Below are 21,015 nucleotides of genomic sequence, written 5' to 3'. Positions count from 1 at the left end.
AGACAAAAATGGGATTCAATTGATTGAAGCTGTGTGCATTAGTTTGTTAATAATAGCTTATCCCACAATGCCCTTTTGTTTAACATACTGCTCGTGTGGACTTTGATTCTGAGGCAGGTTATTCAAATCCCTTGACGTCATTTCCAGCTAATGGTAGGCTTCTGAATGCATTGTCAATCGATCAGAAAGCTGAGAGTTTTCTCTTTGTTGCCACTCTAAAACAGCTGGTACAGTTTAAAACACAAAAGACCTATTTTATATAGGCTGGTGTTGTGTGCATATATATTTCTGCTTAAAGAAAATCAGGGAAGTGTACAAAGTTCAGTGAAATCGATCTCCGCTATTATATTGCTTTGCCGAATTGGCTGTTTTGAAATGATCTGCTGGTAACACTGCTCAGCATCAGGTGATTTTTTTTTAATTAAAATATGGCCTTTTAGCAGTGATTTTCTTTAAACGTCACTGTCAAGTAGGGTATTCATCAAACCTTTGTGTTAACAAGCTACATAGTATTCTAAATACAGTCGGCATTTCTAAAGGTGATCTTGTTTGTGTATCACAGAAGAACACAGAAGAACACAGCGGAACTCTGGGACAGGAATATCAAGCACACGTCCAGCTTTGCAAAACAGCATCTGTATAGGCATGGAATCATGCGGGGTACAGAATTCTGCGTAACATCAGGAATGTCTTGTTTTGAGATGTCTTGCTTTGAGTCAAAGTGGAGAAACAGAAAATAATTAACTGAAAACAAATATTTGTTTGTTCACCTTTATCCCCCTCTGGTTTATTTTGAAGGTACTCCGGTACTGAAATGTTGGCTAAATATAAATGTGTTTCTTTTAAAGGGATTGCAAGTGCGCGGCTTATTTTTTTTTTCTTTTAAGAAACTTTAACCTTCCAGCTGCTTATCCGGCGATTTTGACATGCTGCACAGGCTAGTCACAAAATGCTAATATTTTCAGGGCCGAAATAATTCAGTGTAATTCATTTGTTAAAAGAGCACAACTGTCTAGGCCGTTTCGGCAGTATAACGTCATAATGGAAAAAATACAGTACCTCTTGGGATTCATACAGCACTGTCTATTCCTACAATGCATATCATGTTTCCCACACAGCACTACTTGTGGTCTGCTCTATTTAAATTGTAGTCAGACTGGTTTCAATAAGCGGTAAACTTAACATGTGCGGAGACACTTAGGAAAGTGAGCATCATTAAGTAAACATGGTTTTTATATCAAGCCCCTCCCTCACGGTATTAGGGGAGAGAATTTGAATATATTTGCATGGATTATCATTATTAATTGTATGTAAATGACTCGCACGCGGTATTTTTTTCCACGCGATTCATTTCGCCTGCAAAGTCATTTGCTGCTGGTTAGTGAATATAGCAGGTGTTAAATGCACTAAACAGTGGTAACCAGTTTACCATGCAGTAAGCCTGTTACTGTGTGGTAAACTGGTTACAACTGTTTACAGCATGAGGCCTTTAGTCTTATAGTCAAAACGTTTGTCATTTATCCAGCAAGATAAACCTGAATTAGTCTTCCCCTTTAACCATTGATTCTATTAAGCTGTTTTCATTGTTTGTTAATTTTACTACAGCAATGCATAGTGGTAATGTCAATTACAGCAATTACTTTAATCATTTTTAAGAAGAGATGCGGCAGTCCAACACAGTGTAAGTGTATGTGTGTGGAAAGTTTTTTTCGATTTGTATCGAGCTTCTTCCTCATACGCATATGTTTTTATTCTTAGCTGTCTAAATTATGTCATATGCGTAGATCATTTTAACAAAGAAAAATAGTACTTTTTTAAAAAATTGTTCCTGATTTTAGAAATGTGGTTCAACTATAGCAGGCCCAACTAATCCATCTACATTGAAACTTGACATAATTGACATTTGTCACTTCCTTTCTGTAGATGTTTGGAAACTGGACATTTGGCACTCTTGTGTTCACTGTGCTGGTCTTTACTGTCACACTAAAGGTAATTATTTCTATGCTGTAATCTTTTTAGAAAATCGGCAGTTTGAACCTGGATTTTGCTGTTTTTGTTTTGCTTTATACAGTTCAGTGACCAGTGAATCATTTTCAAGTCATAGCTAAATAATCAGCTGTAACCATTTGTGTTTGTTTTTGTTTGTTCCAGCTTGCACTAGACACCCAGTACTGGACATGGATAAACCACTTTGTAATCTGGGGTTCGTTATTGTTTTACGTTGTTTTCTCTCTTCTCTGGGGAGGCATCATTTGGTACGTTACATTTTTGACCTGGGTAATTTTATTAGCTGCACTGATGACAGCCAGTGGCTCCTTCATCATGTGGTTCTGCTCCTCGTACCAAGCAATTCTTTCACTTTGCAGTTTTAGTCAGAAAGAGGAAATTGTAAGACAGACAACTGCATTCATAAAATGCTACATTTTAAAATAATAATACAAAGACATTTAAATCTAATAAAAATACTTGCAATGTTCCCTGAAGAAAACTGTTTTAAACATCATGTGAGGATACAGTAGAAATCACTAAAAAGGTTTTTCTGGGGAATGTGATGTTATGAAGCAACTGGTTTTATATATATAATATATATATTATATATATATATATATATATATATATATATATCTATATATATAATTTTTTTAAACCAGTTGCTTCATAACATCACATATATAACGATATATATATAATATATATAAGTATATATATATATATATATATATATATATATATATATACCATATAAAAGAGATTTTCCAGGAAAGATGTAGAACACCCTGAAACTAAACACCAAAGGCAATTCTACACTGCGCCTTGCATGTGATGTTAACATTAAGACACTGAAGCAGTGTCTCTGTCTGTGGAGAAGTACTCTCCCATAATTCCTCGCACCCAGAGGGAAAATAGTCTCATGGGTTTTTGGAAGATAATTGACTGTAATGCAATGTTTCGTCTCTGTTACGTTACAAAGCAGAGACATTAGTAAAAAACAATTTTGTATATATATATATATATATATATATATATATATATATATAATATATATATATATATATATATAATATATATATATATCTATATATATAATAAATAAAAAATGGTCTCACACAGTGCCTTTCCTGAACTATCAGAGGAGAGCTCTACACTTTCCTGCACTACATCTTTATGCAGATGCTCTCTAGTGGTCCTGCATGGCTAGGCATCATTTTGCTCATCACTATCAGCCTCATTCCAGACCTGCTTAAAAAAGTGATATGCAGGCAGCTGTGGCCCACATCAGCAGAAAGAATCCAGGTAAAGGCACAAACACATCTTTCCTTTGTGAGCCCAGCTAGCATTACACATAACGGGCCTGTCTTGTTACAGTACACTGATTGCACTGATTAACCATCAGAATGAAAACGTTATAAAAAATTCAAAACCTATTACATTTTAGAAAATATAGACGTTATGTTACACATAATTAATTGGCCCACAGATGTTCATAAGTCACGGATTATTGCCGTGCATGCTTGATGTAAGTTGTTTAAAACAATTATCTGTCTGATTTTGCTTCCCTGTCATCGGTTTGGTGTGGTTGTATTTTACGAGCTGCTAAATCGCTACTGTATGGAAATCAGAAGTGATCAGAACATGGTGAATATCTACATATGTATAGAAAAAGTATGTCGGGGGGGGGGGGGGGGGGGGGGGGGGGGATAATAAATTAAAAAAATGACAGCATTGTTTGAGAAGTGATTACAGGATGGGACCTCCTGAAGCTGTTTCCCTTTCATAACCCTAAAGAAATTCTTCATAGTTTCCTTACCCTCACCTCCCTCATTAAGTAAAGTAATCTTTCAATAAGCTAAGGTTCAATTCCTCTTCCCTTCTAAAAACTGAATGTTAACATTTTAGAACAAAAGAAAAAAATTGCCAGTGCACGTGATCTGTTAACCCTTTTTATATTGGATCCCCTAGTGGTTGTTAAATCAAGAATAAGACCGTATTCATAATTCTGACAACGTCTTTTGTTGAAGTGGAATAATTGGTGGGGAACCAATCATACTAACAAAACATGAAGTTAGAGCTGGTGTGTGAGATTATCTGAAAACAATGCATTCAGTGTTTTGTATACCAGTAGTTTCTGCAAAATTACATTTATATTTGAAACCTAGAAATTAATCGTACTAAAAAATACCCCTTGACATTACCTTGTCTGATGTTTGTACTGTTTCTGCAATCTTTGCTTCATGTTAAAGACTCTGTACTCTACATGATATAAATTTCTATAGATACAGTAAAGGTGGAGTCAACAGAAATGATAGCTCACAATATTAAATGCTCCCTGAAGATACAAGAAGCAAAAAACATTTAATTTTTACTTTTTTCCATTGCCACCAGATATACAGTACATTACACAAAGTAGCAGAAGTTCTAAAAAAAAACATTTATGCAAGTTATAAACTTTAATAGTATTGCATTCAAAAGATGGTAATAATCTTTTCTATGTTCTTAACCTATTATTATTATTATTATTATTGTTATTTATGCATCAGAATAGTAAGGATAGTGCAAACTGGCAATTTTTGGGTTTGATTGAACATAGAAACCTGTGTGGATGCCACTGTTAACTAGTTTTGTTCCCCATGTCTCTTTCTTTCTTTCTTTCTTTCTTTCTTTCTTTCTTTCTTTCTTTCTTTCTTTCTTTCCCTTTCCCTTTCTGCCTGCTGATCCCACTACACTGACCCCCTGTTACTTGTAAATAACGGGTGATCACGTGTGCCTCCTGCTGTCTCCGGGGAAATCATAGGCAAAGCGTCAGTGCCTTTCTGTTGAACCGTCTACCATCTTTATGCTTTCTCAGACTTCAAGAAGTATAAATTTCTAATGGAAACAGGAGGTGATTTTTCTTCCTTTTTGCATGGTGTCGTGACATTGTTAGACACCACAGGGTACTGTCGAGACCTGGTTTCAGGTAAAGAAACAGAATTTGTCGTCAGTGTGACTGCAGTCCTGTTGGAGTCAACCTCTGCAGATCATGAAATAGCGCAGTAACCAATCATGTCAATTTGTCACAGTGCAGCATACCCTGTGGTTTCTATGGAATGCCTGATGTCTCTTCAGGTTCTGTGGAGTTATTCTGCATGCATTGTGCTGTACCCTTTTATTGACAGCCTCTGTCACCACCTTGAACGATATCTTGAAAGCGGGCTACTGCAACTAAAAAAAAAAGACTGAAAGCACCCCACTTTCCCATTGGCCTTTGCCAGACAGGATGCAGAGCTACTGGTTATTCCTAGGGTGAATACAAATAAGATGGGAGGAAGGGACCTTTCTTATAAAGCTTGTAAATTGTGGAATGCTCTGCCTTCTGTCAGGGAAGATTGAAAACTTATTTTTTATAAAATAGCTTTTCCTTGTTAGTTTTTCTATTTTACTGCATTTTCTTTTTGTCCTTTTTTAAATGCTAATTTTTTGTAAAAAAAAAAAAAAAAAAAAAAAAAAAAAAAAGTCCTTTAAACTAATTTTAATTGTTGTATTGATACAAGCTAGCTTTTTTTTTACAATTAAAACCACATTTTTAATCTCCTTTTTTAATTGTTGTTTTCAACAAATTCTGTATTAGTCAGTTTTTACGTTAATGGTTTAATTGTTCATTTTTTGCATGTGAGACACTTTGGGACTTCTATATAGATGTATTTTATTGTGATTCTCTTTGTTTTGTCTTGTACAGTACTTTGAGATGCCTTTTTTTGAAAGGCGTTTTATAAATACAGTTTGATCTGGAACCATTATTAGACTGACAATGTTTTGTACTGCATCCAGGTGACTCGGGTCAGAGAATCAAGTCCCTCTTTCTTTGATCCCATTAAGCATTTCATTTTAAAAGACAGCCTAACTAAAAGGGACAGGTGGTTAAATGCATTGTTATTTTTGAGAGTAATTGAGAGTCCAGTTCAATACAGTTTAACACATGGGTTGCTGTTGTCTCACTTGGCATCAGTGTGTTCCTAGTTGCTGCCTTTCCTCGTTATTGTATCAAAGAGTTAAATATATGCAGGGTTTTTTTTTATGCCATTGATTGGTTCCATCAATATACTGTTGAACAGGGCATGAGTTTTGTTTGCATGAGCTCGTGCTTAAAACCATCCCTCTCACCAACAGCAAGTTGTTTACTGGGAGTCTGCCTGTGATAATCTTAGCAATCACACAATGTTATGCAAATGGTTTTAATGAGCAAGCCATCTCAAATGTGCTGTGTTTGTTGTTGTTGTTGTTGTTGTTGTTGTTGTTGTTGTAACGCCTCCTACAATTACCTGCTGCAACTATCATGACATTTCCATATGGGACAATTTACACATTTGGGAGAATTACCTGTGTGAATCAGGTTTGTGGCTGAAAAACACGGCCAAAGAGAAGGATAGGGTAAGTCTCATTTACTCGTGCAAATGGCGAACACACAGGAAAATCCACGCCCAGCTTCGTATGCAAACCTGCATTTCACGTGTAAATGTTAATGAGCGTGTTTATCCTTAACTGTTAATATTGCAAGGGAGCAGGTCAGCTGTTACTGTGGATTCCAAGATGGCAGAAAGTAATGACTGATGGGCGATTTTATGGTTAGCGGAGGTGTAGTTCACCTTAATGATAATGCAGGCGGCTTTTTTATTATTGTTTTTTGCTGTGTACTAATAACATTTGAAAAACAATTTGGGCAAGAGCAGTAAAACACATTATTAACCAACCAGGCATGAGTTACTTTGCTTTATTACAGCAGCTTAGATTCACTCGTGTACCAGTTCTCTGCGCATGGAAACCACATTTTCACAAAATTTCACTAGTAATCTTCAAAAACAGCATGAGGACTTTATGCATAGCTAATTTACATATCAACCCCCACCTTTCCCATTCATTTGCATGATGACGTGAAAAGCCTGGTTTACTCGAGTAAAATAAACCTAGCGAAGGAAACTCAAAAAAGCATTTTACACAAGACATTTTTCTCGAGCAAATGTCTCAAGCTAAAATAAAACACACATGGAAAACCCATGTATGACATCCAAGACTGGTACCACATTCAATGTCCAAGAGGGGTACCAATGCCCCTGCCCTAACACCATAAGCCAGCACAAGTTTTTTGTGTGTTTTTTTTTTGGTTAACATTGAGACTACATAAAGTGCCACTATTTACAGTCACTCTGGTTTTATGTTATCCTCAAGTACATATTTTTCACTGTTTTCCTTTTTCTCTGTGACTCTTTTTCTGAGATAGTCCTAAACTTCTTTGCAATATGATAGGCCTCATCACAAGCATTACATTTGGTTTAAAATTTCAGTAACAACAAGATTTTGATTCTAAAACATTTGGGGGAGCTTCACGAATGGGTTTAAATTCCTTTCAGGTAAGCCTATTGAGCTGTAATGCTTGGCAAAGCTGTATAGTTTATTTTTGGCTCTCCTTTACTGAAACTGTTTAACATTTCCCTCAAAAGATATTTTGGTTCTCTGTATTTCCCCTCATCATTGCAGAGGATTCGGGCAGATAAAACCTTTGAAAGGGTTTTCACATACAGCCACGATTCACTTCTTGAAGAATCCCAGTCGACATCTGAAGCATAACTATAAGAATGGTAAAAAAAAAAAAAAAAAAAAAAAAAAAAAAAAAAAAAAAAAAAAGAAAATGGCTTGCATTTGGTTCCTATGTGGAGTTTCTTCAAATGCTGTGCTGTGCTATAAACACCTGGGGCTGCAAAGACCTTTCTTCCAAAGTTGTGCTTTTCTATAGAAGGATGTGTTTTATTATGTAAAATCTTTAAAAAATATGTATAATGTTTGATATGCGTTTATATACTTGCACCTTGCTTCAGGTAAGTTGCTTGCCAGTGTAACAAAAAGCTTTCATGCATGTGTCTAGCTCTTTTTTTGTGTCTGTTGACAATTACAGATGGTGGTCTGTGAAATGAGGGTGCTGCTGGTGTGAGGAATTAACCCTTGTACTTTGAATTAACAATGGACAGACTGCAGCGCTGACGCACACAGAGACTGATTATTGAATTCCCAGACTGATGCCTGAATGATGTTATCGGAAGTAAACCAGTCTTGCATTATTGGATGACTGCCTATAGAGCTTGTAGTACATCACCAGGACACATTGAGATGTGCTAGTTCAGCTGCAATGGAGAGAACTTAGTGTTCGCTCTCAAAAAAGACAGGCACTCCACGGTGCCCCTTAATGGTTTCCACCTAGAGTTGTGGGGTTGTTTTTAGAATCTGCGACTGCACTAGTTTATAACCAAACATCAGCTTTGCCAGTCTGGTGTGATGTCCTTTCCAGCACAAAATATTGGACTCCACCAAAACCCTACATTGCCCTTCCCTCCTTCTGTCCTACGGTAAAAGAGACTAAAGTTGCAACATTCTACTTATCACATAACACTATACAAGTTGTATTTTGTGTGTGCCCAATTTAACAAGCTGGCTTACAGTTATCCTGAAGTCCCCATGTGAGATCTTGTTAAACATATCAGGAGGTGCTGACATTGAAGCCTGGCCTGAGCCATGTCCTATTAACGTTTCAAAAAGCAGTTATGCCACAGCAGAAGCTGCTGCTTGGATATAACGTTCACCAGCACAGGCAATCTCACAACGGAGCTGCCTTCCTTGGTGGCTAACATAACACATAGAAAGCTGCCATAGTCCAAGTCCAGCTATCGTACTTTGAGCCAAGAACAACGGTTACAAGAACACTTGCATTATCTTAGGCAAGGTGGTTTCCTTGCCTTTTCAACAGTAGCACATACAGTGATCAGTCTGAGAATAACAGTTTTACAGGTGTGCGTGTGCATGTCTGCATGCACTGAATGTAATAAAAAAGAAACTGGTTGCAGTCATTGAGCACACAACAGTGTTAGCATGTATAATAATACATTATACTGTACGCTTTTTCATGTCTTTTTTTCTCTTTTTTCCTGACAGAGTGCTTTAAAGCAGTCCAAGAGGGTCAGTGTCTCAGAGTTTAGCCCTCTTTCCACATTTAAGACTTCAAAAAACAAAAGCAGTGAACACAGGAACCCTCAGCCTATGAGGTCTGGTCGTCTTACCAAAAGCATGATGTGTACCCAGTGGGGGGACACTGATTATTGCACTTTTAACTCCTTCTTCGGCTTTTCTGATAGCCCTCACAACTCCAGTGCGAGCCACTCGGACCATGGGTCAAGCCTGGAAACCTCAGTTTAACCAAGACTTCACTACCTAAGCCTTTAAAATACATAATACAACCGTGTGCACTGTTTTACCAACAGAGCTGGAATATGTATTTAGGCTCTGAAGGATCAATAAAACTGTTCTGAACTAGATATTTGCCCATGCCTCTCCCTGGGCTCTGAGTACTACTGATTTTAAAAGAACGTCCTGCACAGTCTGGTACTGTGTAGCCAGTGGCACTGCAAACCTTCCTTGTCTGTGAGCCCAGCGTCTCCACAGTGGTTTATTCCCATCCCTGTTCTTCACGCCATATTACTTGAATTGACTATTGTGACCTGAGCTTTCTGATCAATTTTTTTTTTTTTTTTAATACAAAAAACAAATGCTAGGCGTCTTCAGGGGTTTGTTGGATGACAGTCATCTGTATGTTGATATGTACAAGTGTGTATTTGTTTGTTTCTGACTAGCTTTTTTCTTCTGCTGTTTGTAGAACAAACGGGTGTTGCTTGTGTGCAAATCTTTTATCAAAAAACACGCCCAAAGACATTTTGTCATAACTGCTTACACTGTAAGTCGCAAGGTGAAGGGATTAGATTGTTTGTGCTAGACTGTTCCCCTTTAATGGTAGTGTGTGCACGCTTGAATGCTTATAGAGCAGATTTACATTTCACTGGAACATCAAGTTAGCTGGACATTACTTCAGTTTATTCCCTATTGGGCAGCACTGCCACAGACACTACAGCAGTAGCATTACTGTATGACGGTAATACCCCTGTTTCCCACATGCCATAAACTGATGCAGGATAATCAATGATGATTTCTACTAGGGTTGGGCTGATAGTCGTATTTCCTGAGTAATTACCTTTGTCAGCAGGTATTAAATAAATTCATTAATGTATTGATTTCAAACCTTCCATCACCTTTACAAATGAATACCATTGAATGGCAATTAACTTCCGCATTTAGTGCTTTGAAAGGCGATTGGAATCAAACTATCCTCCTTTTACTGCTATACCTGGGCCGTAAACTAACAATGAAATAATGTTGCAAAGTTAGCAAATGCAACTGATTCGTCAAGTCAGTGATACCATTCCTTAAACTCAGGAGCTACCGCTGTGAAAACTGGGATGTGTATTTCTTTGTTTAAAAGAGATTGCATCTTGCCCAGGACTACAATCTTGCAATTCACAGCAGAAATTATGCATTTCTAAGGAAAGTGAAATAAAAATGATTTCATATCCAAAGTATAAAACAAAGGTAAGACATATAATTGCTTAAGAATATAAATGAGTTTTAGTTAGCTTGACCATGACAAGCTATTTATTAAATAACACTGTCAGATTGTCAATGAGTGAAACTCCATTGTCGTGGAAACGGAGACAGTATTGTTTTGTCTTGACTAATTAACATATTTGACTCAATGTAATTAATACCCAACAACTTCAAATTTCTTAAAGGTAGTTAATAAGAGAATATGAGTATCTGCACACCCCTAATTTGTATTGTAGGAAAAAAAAAAAAAAAATACACCTGCCTGCCCGCCCATACAAAATGAAAAATAAAAATAGCCATATTAGAAGTACTCTGTGATAACAATAGATAAATCAGTCCAATGCCTTTGTAACACTATAACCACTATAAGACAGTATTCCTATGCGTCCTAGTTAAAAATACATCTGTGCTGCCAAAGCAGTGCAGATTCAGATTTAAAGGAGAAAAGCTGTAGAAGTCCTTTATGCATGGTATCCAGTTTGCATTGTGTCCATCCATTAAGCATGTCTTCCTTCCATTAGCTTTTATGTCTCTTCCTTGTCTTGATTTCACACCCAGTGCTTTACTGAAATGAACAAATGGGAAAGAAAAGCCTGTCCTTTCATTTAGGTGAATTTCATTAAAATTGTTTATTTAATGGGATTTGAGGGAGGCTTTTTCAATACTAAACGTAATTACGAGAATTGTGTTAAGTATAAAAGTAATGTCATGTTGGAACAGCGTCAGCCTCTTACAGCACAAGAGGTTCCGTCTTTCATTTTAGTTTTCCTTTTCATTTCAGATCGCATTACTGCATTTTTAACACTTCTTCCTGGTGTCACCATTAACAAAGCATCAGGGTTTTTTTTTTTTAAATCATATTTAAATTGTATTCAGCATAATTTCTTACTTTGTATTTTTCTCATTTCCATCCTTCAGTGATAAATAAGAAGACTCTTGCATGGTGGTTGAAACAGCTGCAGTCCTGCTCTGCCTATTAACATTTCAGCTCACTGCAACTTCCTAACAGCCCTCTTTCCATTCATGAGCTCATTGATCTGCTCTTCTCATCTGGGCACAAAGCTAGCAAATCACAGTAGCAGAAAGTATGTTAACTATGGAGACGTGGGCTCTGCTATTAACACCTTGGTCACTGAGACACTGGGGTCATTAATACTGTAATTCCTGCGTTATACTGCAGCCAGTAGTACCTAATCCTTTGAAGTTTGCTTTGCTGTTAATTTAATCACGTTTGTTTTCACAGGCTTTTGAACAAATGGGAAAAAAGTAAAGCATTAAAAAGAAAGCATCTCAGAAATGTTCTGCTTGTCATTAATATCATTTTAAAGTTTTTATTGTGGATAAATCTATACAATTCCATAGTTATGCTTACAGAAGATGTACTGTAAAGCGTGTATTGTACTGTGTAGATTGTTCCTTGTAGACTGGGGCGGAAAGGACAACAGAATGTTGAAGTGACAACACCCCTAGTGCAATTTATTTTTTTTAGTACCTTATATTTATTTTATACTTTTCAATATAGCCATGTAGTGGTATTAAACATCAGAAATCATATTTAGCTAAATGAAGTATAAACTCTGTTCTGACAGTTCAGCAGATTAATGACCACACTCACACCTTCAGCAATTACTGTAAACTATTGCATAGAATAAACCCACTTGAGTTCATTGAAATGTATCAAGGAAGCACAGTACTAAACTGCAAAAGGGCACATTAGTTTTTATGCAGTCAGTTGCATCACTTCAATCCTGTGGCTATCAGACTCTTTATCACAGTCCTCATTGCATTAAACTCTCCCATTCTCCATTACTGTTCAAGTCATGCGAGATATACGAATAAAGGGTTCTGGTAACCCAAAACCACTGAGCTCCCTACATCAGTACATCTAGCATACTCTGTTACATTACAAACGAATGACGATCACTAAACGCTGACTACTCGTTCATTGCTATCCAGATCTTTGTAAACAGTAAGCACTGCTGTGTCTTGAAATGTATCTAGTGTGTAGTGTCTCTTACATAGGTCTTTTGTAAATCTTACAAACTGAGTTTTTGTTACGGTTCTACACTGCTAGGATGAAAATAATTTTATTTATTTAAATGTCAATAAAAAAAGTGCTGCTTTATTGGTTTTATTTTTACTAAAATACAAACTATTATACCAACTGTAGAAACCATGTTCGCTGTTGGGAATAGTACAACCAAATAGATTCAGTATCAATGATGTCCCCCTGAATCTTACTGTTTGTACAATGGTGGGCAGAATGGAATCATGCCAGCTTGTAATAACAGAATGTATTTTTTTTATTTTTTCAATGAGTTGGCAAGACAGCAGGCTCTTTACTTAACTGAGAATCGGGTGAAATGTATACAATCTGGGGGAAAGGGTAGAAGATTAAATTACATCATAATTTTGTTTGTATACATTTTTTAGCAGATCTGTAGATAATATCTGTCAATATTCCAGCCTTTCTGTAGTATATTCAAGCAAAGAACTGTAACTCTGCCTGTATTAAAGACAGAATGAAAAGCCAGGCATTTTGCTTCGTTCTTAAAAATATATGAATAAATGTTTGTCTATATGTACTTGAATTAAAACCTATTTAGAAACTAATGTAAATAACAGTCCATGTACAGTTAGTATTTATTGAGTGGGGGGGGGGGGGGTGGAGATGGTGGCAGAGAGAAAGTGAAGTGTGAGGCAATCATTTTACAACACATACGGTTAGTATATACTTAGTATGTTAATACTTCTTCCAAAAAGTTAATTACAGGCATAATTACAGAGCTGGCTGGCACAAGGCTCAGGAATGCTCAATTAAATAATTAAGGACATGGTTTGAATGAGGTCCTGGCCTGGGATAAGTGCCACTGGTGTAAAATGAACTTCATGAACAACACTTTAAGCCATTGTCGCCCCTAAGTGGTCAAACGTTTGAATTCCTCATAGTTCTTTAATGCTTGCATCAGTCAATTTGGAAACAGGTGCCCTGACTACTGCCTGTCTGTTTTCTTTGTTTTTTTGGGCTGGATTACTAATCCAGGAGACAGTTTTCCTGTTGTTCATTTGTGTGGCACCAGCCTTTTAGTGATGTTTGTAACAATACAATGATAATAAGTGGCTTTAGTGCCGTTTTCTCATTAGTTTGTTTCTACATTGTTCACTTTATCAAACGTGATGATATCACACTTCATTCTAAGCCCCATCCATTCATATGCTGTTGAAAGCGCTTAGTTACCATGGAAACAGGAAATTAATGCACCAGAAAAATGTAGCTATTACCTTTCAATATGAAACTGAAAGAAAAATGCACAACATGATACACACGTCATCAGCTGCATCAGTTTGCATAAGAGGAATTTTAACAAAGCAATGCTCTATTGACAGGAGTCATTTGATGCGGTGTCTTTTCATGTATAATTAATTATGATGAGTAAATAAAAAACAAGGCAAACTTCAGTCCAACACTATGAATATGGTATTTATAGAGGGGACTTTAAAATGTTTCTCTAGTAATGTTTGTATACGTGCTGTATTTCTGTTTTGTACTTCAGCTTCAACCTATTGAGCTTTGGGAAACACAGGCTGTTTATTTGGAATTAATTAACAACAATTAAGCCTAACAGTGTGTGTGTGTGTATGTGTGTGTGTGTGTATATATATATATATATATATATATATATATATATATATATATATATATATATATATATATATATATATATATATATATAAACTGTAAGCTATAATCTAACAGTGAAACAATGCAGTGTGGTAACTTCACCAGTCAGCGGTGACACAAAGATGCTGTGTGCCCCATTGAATTTACACAACACCCAGAAGAAGTATTACTTGCGAGTCACTGGCTTCATAATAGGACAGAGCCAGGTTAGCCAATGCCAACCACCGCTTTTCTAAATCCCTGACTAAAGGGACAAAGCCTCACATGCACTGGGATAGAGAAAGCCAAGGGCTTGGCTTTTTTCACGTCTCAATAACTTTTTATAATTTTCTAAGAGCGTGCTCTGTACCCTTGGACAGTCCTATGGTTCCTCCCCTCTCCTGTTCTCACTCCTTAGCTAACTTTCACATTACACTTAAACAGTAGATACTTCTGTTGCACTCATTCATTCACTCATATATATATACACAGTACCCGTCAAAAGTTTGAGTACACCTGCTTGAAACCAGGTTTTTCATGATTATCTATGCTTTTAACTGTATAAACTTGCCTATAAACACTTAATATTTCATTATATGATACATGTACTTATATAAGCTGATAATCATAAGTGAATTGCATTCAAAAATTGAATTTTTAAATGAAAATGTAAATCTTGTCAATTTCTATGAAATGGCCACCCAAAGCAAGTCAGTTAAAAGTCTGAAATGTGTACAACAGGGTGTTAGAACACTGGCCTAAGTATAAAAGTGTCTTTGTTAGATGTTCTCTGAGTTAACTAGCATGTTACCTAATTAACCTTTTGTCACCAATTATTGTTAACAGGTGAGGGTCCATGATTACTATAAATATAGGTAACATAGGCACAAGTTTGTTAATCCTGAATGTAAGGGAGCAGAAAATGACAAAATACGCTCAGTTAAACAAAGAAAAAAAAATGTAATTACTTTAAGAAATAAAGGTCAATCTTTAAGACAAATTGCAAGAACTTTGCAAGTGTCTGTAACTGCTGTGGCCAAGACCATCAAATGATTTGAAGAAACTGGCACTCATGAGGACCGAACAAGGTCAGGCAGAAAACAAGTTCATTCGAGTCACAAGTCTGCGAAACCGGCGATTAACTGCCCCCGAAATACAAGCTCAGCTAAATGCTACTAGAAGTACAGATGTTTCAACATCAACTGTTCAGAGGAGATTGCATGAAGCTGGCCTAACTGGAAGAATTGCTGCAAAGAAACCATTGTTAAGAGTGCAGAGTAAGAGGAAGGGACTTGCCTGGGCCAAAAAACACAGTAACTGGACGTTTGAGGAGTGGAAGTCAGTCTTATGGACCGATGAGTCAAAATTGGAAATATTTGGGTCCAACCGCCGAGTATTTGTAAGAGGGAAAAGAGGGTGAGCGCATGAGTTCTGCATGTGTGGTTCCCACTGTCAAGCATGGAGGAGGCAGTGTCATGGTCTGGGGTTGGTGATCTTTACCAAGTCCATGGCAAGCTCAACCAACATGGCTATCATAGCATACTTCAGAGGCATGCCATTCCATCAGCATTATGGCTAGTTGGGTAATCCCTCATTCTTCAGCAAAATAATGACCTGAAACACAAGTTGTGCAAGAACTATCTGGCTAAGAAGGAAAGTGAAGGACAACTCAATCTAATGACCTGGCCTGCCCAGTCTCTAGACCTCAATCCCATAGAACTTGTATGGGACGAACTGGACAGAAGAGTCAAAGCAAAGCTACCCATAAGTGCCCTACATCTCTGAGAATTGCTGCAGAAGAGCTGGGAAGACATGTCAGTGATTTCCTGCTGAAACTTGTTAACCGAATGACTTATGTTTGTGAGGCTGTTATTAAGGCAAAGGGTGGCTATATAAGATTTAGAGACAATCTTCAATTTTCTTGAACATTGCTTTGATACTCCTTATATTTTGTTTTGTATATTGTTTTCATTTTCAAGTATTTACAGAAACGTATATGATGTAAAACATTGTCAATCATGAAAAAAACTAGTTTCCAGCAAGTGTACACAAACTTTTGACTGGTTCTGTGTGTGTGTGTGTGTGTGTGTGTGTGTGTACATATATATATATATATATATATATATATATATATATATATATATATATATATATATATATATATATATATGTAAGTGTGTAAAAGGCTAGATCAGCCAGTGTCTGTTATAAAGTTAAATATTCTCTGACAAAGGGACCTCAGAAATGTTTACTGCAAGTCAACGTTTACACTGTGAAACAGACAAGAGGCAAGTTCCAGTCTCAAACATCAAAGGCTTCAACAAAACATACCTCTAACATCTCCAACAGCAGGACCCTCTCACTGATAAGAGAGACCTATTTTTTAGTGTGCTCAATTATTCTACTCCAGATTCTCTCCCTAATTTCTGACAATTAAGATGTCAAAAATTGTGGGGAAAAGTAGGAAGTAAATTCTGGCAATTCATATTGCATTGTCATAAATGTTATCATTGTTTATTCTATAAGAAAAGGGAGTGAATTCTGACGTACCGTTGACCAATAAAAGTGGATGTTAAAACATTTCTTGTTTTTGTTATTCCACTATGGCCAGGGTGGTTAGGGGCTGCAGCACAGGCCCTAGGATTATGACCCCCCCCCCCCCCCCCCCCCCCAAAAAAAAAATATACATACTTTAGAATACAATATACAAAATAAATAAGTAGCGCATGACAGTATGGATCAGAACAGGGCTGTATTTATCAAGCTGTATTCAATGAAGCAGCAGTTGGCCTCCAAACGGGATTTGTTGAATGGTTCCAAGGTCTCTGAGGGTGTGTCTGAGGGTGTTACCACCATCTACTTTACTCCCTTGGCGTAATGGTACTGTACTGCAGCGCCTCCAGAAGTGTTCCACATGGTACGCTGTATTTGCTCTACTTGTTTCCTCAGAATATGGATCCAACTGCAAAGTGTTTACTTCCTAGTCCGGTTACCATGTACAGTATAGTTCGTTTCCTATGTGAAAAAGGACCGAGTCCAGCTGTTGTTCACATCGAGGTTTAGCAAGCAACCCAGATTTGGTGCGTTTCCCAAACGGACCGAGACGACCTCTTTAGGTGGACTATGTCAGGTTAGTTTCTCAAGCAGATTTTGTTGTTAACACTTTACACCAAAAGTACTGAACCATAGTGAGTGCGGACCAAACCCTCTGAATACCCAGTGTGAACACAGCGACTGATGTAATTAAAATACAAATTAAACTTATACATGTGTACATGTGCAACATTGCTTACTGACGTCCAAGTGCAAGCGCCAAAGGTTGTCGTGGTACACAGGTGCAGCCTGGGAGTTGCTGAGTGGAGGAGGGGGGTGCTAATGATGATAAAGTAGAGAACGTAGCAGTGCCAAACTCCAGCAATTATGTGTCAGCTCTCTTTGCCACATTGTGAATTATCTTAACTTTTCGTTGCACCTGCAACGCTGATGAAGCAGGTACAGTAATTTTCTACGCGCTTCTGTTACGCACATACATTATTTAGTTGTGTTAATGAGCTTTTGCATACCTTTGCGACTAGAACAGTTATACATCTAAGAAGTGATGGTTACAAATATACGAGTTCTGCTGCTTCATTAGCTACTTATTCTAGAGTGATACACCGACATTCACAAATTGTTTATACAAACATATAAATTGTTTTATGTGTGTGTGAGATCCGGATGCCAGTACAGCCTGTAATCAGTGTTTAAGCAGAGTTAATTCATTTGGCATGAAGTGTATTGTGTAGCGGTGGTGTGGATACAATTAAAGTACATGCTAAAGCAAATTACAAGCCTCCGTATTAGATATATTTTACTAGAAGATGGAGATGGCAACAACAAAAAAGACGACAGTCCTTTGTCACACCAGGTTGTCAGAGCTATATCTGGTTGCTGGTTTTTATCAAACTGTTTATTGACACTAACGGGAAAAAAACATGCCACGTTATCTTTCAAATGTTTATCTCACGTGCATGTTTTATTATAATTACACGTTGAATTGATTAGTGCTCGTTTTATATATTATTGGCTGTATCATTTGTATCATGTTTTGGTAGCTGCTTCACTTCGTCCCCTTAGTTGAAATGCCTTACTGGTTTGACTCATTTGATTACTGATAGTTTTACGCGCCTCAATATAATATTATAAGTAGCTCCCATTTCATACAAACTGGATAGCCATCCTGTTTTTTTTTTTGTCTGTCTTTTTTTGGGGGGGGGGGGGGGGGGGGGGGTGTTTGGAACACAGAGAGGAAAGTGAAACCGGACAATAAATGGAATTTCCTGATAAATGTTTGAATGATGAACCTCAGCAAATTAAGGGTTTAACCTGTCTGTATCCGACCGGAATTTACGGCATTAACACTGAAGTAAGATATTGTGATACTCATTTTTCACTCTGGTATTCCCATCCCCTGCACATAAATCGCGTGTGTTTTATTCTAATACCAGTGTTTCGACAAAGATAAGAAATACTTAATCGGTGTATTAAGCGCTTTATTGCAGTTTGCACTAAGTTGAATTTATAACTATATCGACGAATTTTAATCCTGATGACTTGTCTGTTAATGGAAAATCTGTACTGACTGCTTGTAAATTGAATAGTTGTGGTCTTCTGTAACTTGAAATGAACAGCAGGCTGCTGTTACTTTTTAAACCTGCGGCTCAATCCATTTCCATTAATTTCGTATGTATCGCCTGTGTTTTCCTTGGTGACTCTATTCACTGTATTTTAGATCTGCTATCCGAATAAAAAAACTCGATACATAATGTAATGTATTCATATTATGTATAAAAAAAGAAACTCCTTTTGTGTTTTAAATCTTTTAACCTATTTGTGTACGTGTTGTATAGAAGTGGGACATGGCGACCTATGGACACCTGTGGTGTTGGTTTTCTTTGTTAATGACACCTTGTATTTTTGATAACCACATTGTAGGATACCAATGTCTCTCTTCATTTCAAACTGTTGGAGGTTCAACACCATTGGCCTGTTTAGTCGTCGTCTGTACGGCAGAAAGGGCAACGGTGAAGATGGAATGGAAGATCCAGAACACCAAATGGAAGTGTCTGACATCACCCAACTGGTCCCATGTAAAGAAGTAGCTGTCAAAATAGGTAAGGACCTTGGAGCTGCTTGAAGGTGAAGAGGGAGCTATTGACACAGCCCAAGGAAAGCACCTCAAAGATATTAACAGCATCAATGCACTGGTCTGTAATAAAAAAAAAAAGAGAAATAATATAACAATGTTAATCATAAGGGTCCTAGAATTTTAAATTTGTATTTAACAAAAAAAGTTCAATAGTTAAAAAAAAAAAAAAGTGATTAGGTTTCAGATTGTAACGCACAACAGATCCAGAAGGTGGCAGTACAAGCAAAGTATTTGAAAATGTCACGGGCCTTTTGAATTTTCCAACATGCAGAAAATGTGTGCCAATTCAATTGTGTCCTTGTGCATGGATGTATTAATGTTTGGAATTATTTTTCCTGTAGTTTCATGTGCAGTTACACAATTTGATTAGATTTGGTTCCTATTTGCAAGGTTTGTTGTTGAAGAACAGATGTGAATACCTAAGCAGAAGGGAAAAAGCCTTGAGAGCCCAGACAAGACACAACATCTGTAAACATTTAAGTAAACAGTTCTCCTCAAATGTAGCTGCAAAAAATGTTTGCCTTGTAATAGGAGCAGGGTGACTGTTAATAACCTTTGTTCAAACAAACTGAATCTCTGTTTTGGGGAAATGAAAGCCTAGTATGCTAAATGTTTCTCTCTTGTTTTTTGCTGTCTCCACTGGTGAGCATATTTGTCATTCATTAGATACTGTTGTGGAAGCTGAAGACAAGCAAGATTGTATTGGTTTCCAGCAGTAAGCAAGTGACAACTAGATGCAGACAGCTTGGCAACCACTAATTCACATTTAAAGGGAGGTAGAGATTTAGAAAATGAAAACCAAAATGTTCAAGTCCTAGTTATGATTCCATTTATCTAGTAAGGTTTATCCAATCCAGTGGGTTTGTGTTAATGTATAAACTGTAGATGAGCCAGTTTGGTGTTTTGTTTTGGCAGTTTTGAGTCTTTGTCTACGGTCTAATTTTTTACCTGTTTTAATATCATGTACTGTGTTCTGCTGTTGCTACTAAAATCGTAAATGCTTCTAAACTATTCTAGCAAAAAAAAACCCTCTTCCAACAGGACGTGGTGGGAAAGCATCTAACATTTTCATTTCTAAAGCAATTATCTAGAGAAACAATAGAGCATCATACAGATCACACATGATGATAATACATTTAGCAAGCAAGAATATAAATCATATAACTATCAAATGGGTTTGTATTCCTATGATAAGCTTCAGTAGTTCAGTGACTTATCCCCATTGGGGTATCCTGCACCACAGACCAGTGCTATGGTATTGATTTTGTTTTGTTAACTCAACAAGCAAAAACTAATTGTGTTTTAGTGCATGCTTTTTGCCACATAAACCCAATGGGTACAGCATATTGTAATGGGTGGATCTGAAGGCAGATTGTTTCAACCCACAACAATACAGTTTGTGAGACACTGAAATCTGGTGCCCTCCAGACAGGAATTTGTTGGCTTGTGTTTTTGGTTAAACAGTATGGGACACTGCATGTGACTTGTCTAATTCCTCCAAAGGCCTGCATTACAAAAACTTGAGTTAACTGCAAATGTAAGATCACTAGTAATGTAGGATGAACATAGTCCTTTCGGGAGGAATAGTATTTTTTTTTTTTTTTTTGTGGAGAGTAACAAAGCTGGAATCTCCACACCCAGACTATTACTTATAGAACAGCTTGCCAGTGGTGAGAAATATTTGGCTTCTTTCCACTGGTGTGTTTGT

General features: G+C 37.0%; 1 protein-coding gene across 6 annotated transcripts in view; it reads left to right on the top strand.

Annotated features, from left to right (window-relative positions):
- The window catches only part of LOC121327563 (phospholipid-transporting ATPase IH-like), a 76,169-nt gene extending 63,586 nt beyond the window's left edge, over nucleotides 1-12,583 (top strand). For 2 of the 6 annotated variants that reach the window (XM_041271652.1, XM_041271651.1), the window contains one exon: nucleotides 8,959-12,583. In XM_041271652.1, coding sequence (XP_041127586.1) covers nucleotides 8,959-9,219 — 261 coding nt within the window. In that variant the 3' untranslated portion in view covers nucleotides 9,220-12,583. Of the gene's footprint in view, nucleotides 1-562; nucleotides 800-1,923; nucleotides 1,990-2,151; nucleotides 2,538-8,958 lie in introns of those variants that run through there. The other 4 variants (XM_041271655.1, XM_041271653.1, XM_041271650.1 and 1 more) reach the window with 3 other exon arrangements.
- Nucleotides 12,584-21,015: the final 8,432 nt, after the last annotated feature.

The sequence above is a fragment of the Polyodon spathula genome, chromosome 15 (genome assembly GCF_017654505.1).
Source record: "Polyodon spathula isolate WHYD16114869_AA chromosome 15, ASM1765450v1, whole genome shotgun sequence".
Lineage (NCBI taxonomy): Eukaryota > Metazoa > Chordata > Actinopteri > Acipenseriformes > Polyodontidae > Polyodon > Polyodon spathula.
The sequence above is the reverse complement of the archived record's forward strand: the minus strand, read 5'-3'. Positions and strand labels throughout refer to the sequence as shown.